At 36.5% G+C, this 6,474-nt stretch overlaps 1 protein-coding gene across 3 annotated transcripts in view; it reads right to left on the reverse strand.

Moving 5' to 3' along the window:
* Window positions 1-6,474, reverse strand: part of Atad1 (ATPase family, AAA domain containing 1) — a 45,071-nt gene that overhangs the window by 12,694 nt on the left and 25,903 nt on the right. For all 3 annotated transcript variants that reach the window (XM_005352149.3, XM_005352150.3, XM_013348084.2), the window contains one exon: window positions 5,145-5,251. In XM_005352149.3, the coding sequence (XP_005352206.1) occupies window positions 5,145-5,251 (107 nt within the window). The remainder of the gene's footprint in view (window positions 1-5,144; window positions 5,252-6,474) is intronic.

The following is a 6,474-nucleotide window of genomic DNA, read 5'->3' on the forward strand; positions in this document are numbered from 1 at the left end:
TCCTTCCTTCCTTCCTTCCTTCCTTCCTTCCTTCCTTCCTTCCTTCCTACCTTCCTTCTTTCCTTCTTTCTTTTTTTTGAAACAGGATATCATTACACAGCTCTGGCTGTCCTGGAACTCACTATGTAGACTGGCCTCAAACTCACAGAGATCTGCCTGCCTCTGCTCCCCAGTGCTTGGATAAAAGCATACACCACTGCATCTGGTAAAAAATTTTTTAAGATAGCAATAATCTAATAAAAGGATATACCTGCTATACAAATTACTTTGTTATTATTATATAGGAGTATATTTATCTAACATTATTTCTGCTTGACAGTTTTAGATTTCTCAAATAACTCTAGAGCAAGTTAAAATATCCACCAAATATTACTATTTTTCTCTTTATATTTAATAATATTCAAAAATCACAGACCAAAATTATTTAACTAACCAAGTCTGCCACCTAGAGGGAGAAAAATGCAAGTACAAATATATATTTAGGCTTCACAACACTGTCATTCTGTGTATGGGTCAAGGGGTCCTAAAACAAAATCTTAATCCCCACATTAACTCTTCTTTGGTTTCCTACACTTATTTGACTAAAGTGATTAAAAATTTTTAAATGTTTACCAAATATAAAAGAAGGCTTCAAAGTGACTTCATGAGCTAATGCAAAGAAGAACTGGTCATGGATCAAAACACTTAGGAAACAAAGGCAAGCAGATCTCCAAATTCAAGGCCAGCCTGGTCTATATAGTGACATAGTGAGTTCCAGACCAACCAGAGCTAAACAATGAGAACCTGCCTCATTTAAAACAAAGCAACAACAAATATAGATAGATGGAGCGGGAGAGGGAGAGGGAGAGGGAGAGAGAATTGATATATTGTTAGGAGGAATGTGAACTAATGTTGAACAAAGCTTGCTGAAAACTGCAAAAAAACACATACAAAAGGCACCCTGTGTGTATCTAAGGCAATGTTCTAGAAAGAAGAAACAAAAAATACTAAAAAGTGAGTGGGATTCCCCTCTGTATGCTGTGAATATGTTTTATTAGCATTAGTTAATAAAGAACTACGTTGGCCAACAGTTTAGCAGAGTAAAGCCAGGAAATCTCAAGGGGGGGGGGTGTGGGGGAGATCAGGCGGAGTCAAGCAGATTTCAGCCAGCTGCCGAGGAAACAAGGCATGTAGAAAATGAAGTAATGCCATGGGCCATGGCCACATGGCAATAAACAGACTAACAGAAATGGGTTAATTTAAGATATAAGAGCTATCTAAGAATATGTCTAAGCCTCTGGTCAAACAGTGTTGTAATTAATAGGTTCTGTATAATTCCGTATAGTTTCAGGTCTGGGCAGGCAGAAAACGACGAGCAGTCTCCGTTTACAAGTGATCTAAATAAACTATATTTTAAGATAAATTTCAGGTAAACAAAGAAGCCTAAGACAAAATAAAGATCACAGTATAGAAGGTGAAGTACTAGAAACAAAAATCAAGTAATTAAAATTAATCTAGCTAAAATAAATGAGTATAATAAGGAATTCATGATAAAAAACAAAAAGAATTGTAGTTTGTATAAAATATTAAACAGTGCTTTTTAAGAGCACTTATACATGTATTAAATAAGTTATGAGTTAAATAAATAAGTTAAAAATCAAATTCAGAAACCTTAACATTTTTACTATTTAAGAACAAAATCTAAAGAATGGTTGTTAAGTCAAAAACAATGCTCAAAGTACAGAAATAATTTTATTATTTCACACTTCAAATAAGCAGATCTAGATTTATGCCTCAAATCTTTACTAATGGAGATACGGAAAACACCATTATTCTCCATGTCTCACTTCTCCCAAGAGGAACAATGTGTCATTAGTTGCTGAGGTGCCCAGTTGTAATGACAGGCTTTTCAATGATTACTTACTATTTTTGTTTCTTTTGTGACCATATGGAAGAAAACTATCTAAGGTCTGAACACTATCAACAGTGATTTAAAAGGTAATCTGAAAGAAAAGCTAGCTAATGCATGAAAAAAGTAGAATATATCTAAAACTGATTCAAGATTATAAATATAAATTTTAACTCTTTCAATATACGATAAAGAAAGTAAAGAGCAACATCTATTTCCCTCCTCAAACCAAACACATCTTAACAAAAACAGCAACTACTACTTGTAAAAAAGGAATTGTGGTTTTTTGTAAACGAAAATGCCACCCAGAGCTGCGGAACTTGGCATGAAATGGCCCTGAAGACTCAACTGCTTCTTTGTCTACTGCTTTAAAGAACTGAACACTGAACTATGAAAAGGTATAATCTTAACATACCTTCTGTTACATGACCAAATCATCCATTTCAATCATCATTCAAACACATTAAACATCACTATTTAGCAAATCTAAGTTGGGGCAGCTTGTAAGGTATTTCCATTAACAAATATTACACTTTAATTTTTGAGATGGGGTCTCTCCTGTAGCCTTTGCTGACCTAGAGCTCACTGTGGAGACAAGCTTTGGCTTCTAACTCATAAAGATCCACCTGTCTCAGCCTCGCGAGGACTGGGGTTTAAAAGAATGCGTTGCTATGCCCAGCTTATTTTTAAGAGAAGGTCTTCCTATGAAGACATGACTGATCTTAAATCACTAAGTAAATCAGGCAGGCATCAAACTGTAGTGATTCTCTTAATTCATTCAACCATTCTAAGTGCTGGGATTACGGGCATGCACCACCAGCCTAGGCCTTACACATTCATTAGAGCCAATTATTAATAGGAAATGTTTCCATAAATGTTAACCACATTTTTGGTGTTACTTCTTCTCTAACCATTTATACTAAAGGCTGTTTCCCTCATCGTAAAACTGTATTTCAAAGAGGTGATGAAAAGGTAGACATGTGATTTCATTTTCCTGAAAATGATGATTCTGACTTCTGATTTATGATAATATGGTGAAATTAAGAGACCCTTAGGCGATATGGCAAATATACATATATTTGAAGTGCATATCAGACACTGTACAAAGTCAGGGAAACTTTTGAGAAATGGATATATATAGGCCAGGATTCATGAGAAAAATGCTGAAATGTTTGAAAACCCATTCAGTAGAAACAAGTCTTGACTCTTGGGTAGCAAAGCAGAGCCAGTAAAATGATTCAGCGTAAGGGCACTTGTCACCAAGCCTGATGACTTGAGCTAGCAGAGTGGTACCTACACAGCAGAAAGCGTCAACTCCTGCAAGTTGTCCTCTGACCTCTACTCACATGCTGCACCATCAATACCCTCTCTCTCTCACACTAAATATTTTTAATTAAAACACAAACACATAAACATAGGCATATACAACTCCTGAGATTTTATAACTTGTAGCCAAGTAACATGGATAAATCTTGAATGTGTTTTTATTGAAAGAAAAAAAATATGGTGGCAGGTGCCTGTAATTCCTACCCTTGGGAGGCAAAGGCAGGAAGATTTAAACTTTGAAGTTTAAATGACAAAGAGTTTGTTATCTTGACTTTACAGTGGCTTTCTCCCTTCTACTGCACTTGTATCTAGTATTTAGGATATTTGTTAGTATTTTATTAAATATAAAGCCTTCAAAGTAGGTAACACTATAACTCTAGACCTTGATTTTCCAGACAGGCCTTACTGTATAGCACAGGCTGGTCTGCAACTGGGGACCTCACTTCTCAGCTTCGTAAACACTGTAATTACAAGCTTGTGGTACTATGCCAGCCAACCTTTTTACTGTTGTTGTTTGGTTGGGTTTTTTTGTAGGCAGGATCTTACCATGTAACCCATGCTAACCCTAGCTTTTGAAATTCTTCTGTTCCTACCTTCCCAAAGCTGAAATTATAGATAGACACCCCAACACACAGCCTATCTCTCATAAAAGTGAAAACAACAATGATCATTAACTCAATTACTGTCACAGACACACACACACACACACACACACACACACACACACACACACACACACACACACACGACTTATTTTATGTGTAAGAATGCTTTGCCTGAATGCATTTATGTGCACTGTTTTGCATGCCTACTGAATCCCCTGGAACTGGAGTTATATATGATTGTGACTTACCACATGAGTGCTGGGAACTAAACCATCTCTCTTCCCCCAGTACTATAATTTGTTTTTTAAAAATAGTTTATTTGGGGCTGGAGAGACGGCTCAGCAGTTAAGACCACCGGCTAATCTTCCAGAGGACCCAGGTTCATTTCCCAGAACTCACATGGCAGCTCTCAATGGTCTGTAACTCCAGTCCCAGGGGATCTAACACCTTTACACAAGCACACATGCAAGTGAAAGACCAATGCACATACAGTAAAAATAAATCATTTACCACAAAAAAAGACAGTTTATTTGAGGAAGAAGATTAACTAGAAACACCAAGTTAAAAATATTCAGTATTATGACAGTGAATCTGTCAGAAGTCAGTCAATAATTAGGGGTAAAATGTAGAAGCAAAATAAATTATTTGATTGGTTACAGTTACAAAATTTCCAGGTGTTGTGTGAAATGGGATCTCACCATGTTGTTCCTGTTGGCTATGAACTTTCTTCATTCTCAGCTTCCTGTGTAGCTAAAACTGCAGGTGTGGCCCACTGTGCGCTGCTGGTTCTGGCTTGATTAGTGGTGAGAAGTTCCTAGTCCCATAGCTACATTGAACACATAGGTGGCTCCAGGGGATCACATACACCTTTACCAGAAATGACCCAAGCTAAGCTTGGCTTATATTTGCAATATAAACAGGATTATGACTAATGGTGCAGTCTCATTTCTCTTCATTTTAATTTTGTATTCTTCTCTTTCAAGAATCTACTCAATACACAGAGCATTATTTTTGTATATAACCACTGATGAAGCAGTGACAGAAGCAAATACATATATATCATTGTTGACTAAATGTACTCTGGGGTTCAGAGTCACACAGCAGCCACTGCACAGGGAGTGTGGGCTCCTCTAGTTATAGAAACCTGATGGCAATCATTAAGATGGGTGAAGTTTATAAAATCATGTTCTTTTGGATCTTTGTCACGTAACACTAAGTATAGAAATAATGACAAAGATTTTTGTATAAAAGTACAATAAGCAGCATAGCAAATTCCCTACTGAAAACAAGACCATACAAGTTTAGGGAAGATTTTGTTCAAATACCTGGCAGCTGTGATCAGTATCCAGTCCATCCCAGAGGCTCATAAACTGAGCTTTCATCATTGCTGTAGCTTCATGGTCAGAACTTGAACGGTTTCGTAGAAAGGAGTCTAAAAAGAAAAGGTCCTTAATCTTAGTAACTAATGATTATTTAAAAATTATTTAAAAAGCTGTCAACTTCACAAAACAAGAAAGAGGACTGGGGATTAGTTATGTTGTTTCAGGTATTATCCTGATAAAAATAATCCTGGTAAATTATTGAGCATATTAGAACACAATTGGTTGATAATCTTTCTATCCCCAAAATACATTTCTGTCAATATACAGAAGAGATTTAAAAAAAAAAAAAACAAAAAACAGGTTCTATTATGTGAGGCTAGCCAGGAGGCCAAATAGTTTTGAGAGAGCCTAGGTATGTGGTCCTACCTTTCTATTTATCTGAACCCTATATGTTTAACTATGCTTTCATATACTCCTCCCTTCCCATCCTCTCTCAGTAATAAACAAAAACAGGAAATGCCTAAAATACTATTCAGAAATGTACAACAGAAAATGTTTTAAACACATATGCTAGCATTCACATATATATTACTTATATATATATATTTATGTAACATATATATATATATATACATACACACATGACAAAACGCCTTACATAAACAACATGTAGAACCTTTGCTTCTCAGGAATGCTTGCCTTTAAAGGTAATTTAAAGCCGGGCAATGGTGGCGCACGCCTTTAATCCCAGCACTCGGGAGGCAGAGGCAGGCGGATCTCTGTGAGTTCAAGGCCAGCCTGGTCTACAGAGCTAGTTCCAGGACAGGCTACAAAGCCACAGAGAAACCCTGTCTCAAAAAAACAAACAAACAAACAAACAAAAAGGTAATTTAATATTCCCTTTAAAATTATTTTTCGCCTTCAAATACAGAACACTTCATAAAATGCTTTCTTCCCTCACCCCCTTTTTTTTGTTTTTGTTTTTTTTCGAGAGAAGGTTTCTCTGTGTGGCTCTGACTATCCTGGAACTTGCTCGGTAGACCAGGCCAGCCTCAAACTTACAGAGATCTAGCTGCCTGCCTATCTCTGCCTCCTGGATGCTGGGATCAAATGAATGCACCACCATGCTTGGCTAAAATGCTTTCTTAAAAGGAGGAAAAAAAATTGGACAAGGTGGTTCACACATGATGTAATCCTAGCACTCAAGAGGCCAAGACAAAAGAACTAACAGTTTTAGGTCAGTCTGCATTCTACTGTGAGTTCTAGATCAAAAAGGGATACAGAGTAAAATCACCTCTAAAAGCTAGAAGAAAAAAAAAAATAAAAAAATGGA

This window comes from Microtus ochrogaster, chromosome 8, assembly GCF_000317375.1.
Source record: "Microtus ochrogaster isolate Prairie Vole_2 chromosome 8, MicOch1.0, whole genome shotgun sequence".
Classification (NCBI taxonomy): domain Eukaryota; kingdom Metazoa; phylum Chordata; class Mammalia; order Rodentia; family Cricetidae; genus Microtus; species Microtus ochrogaster.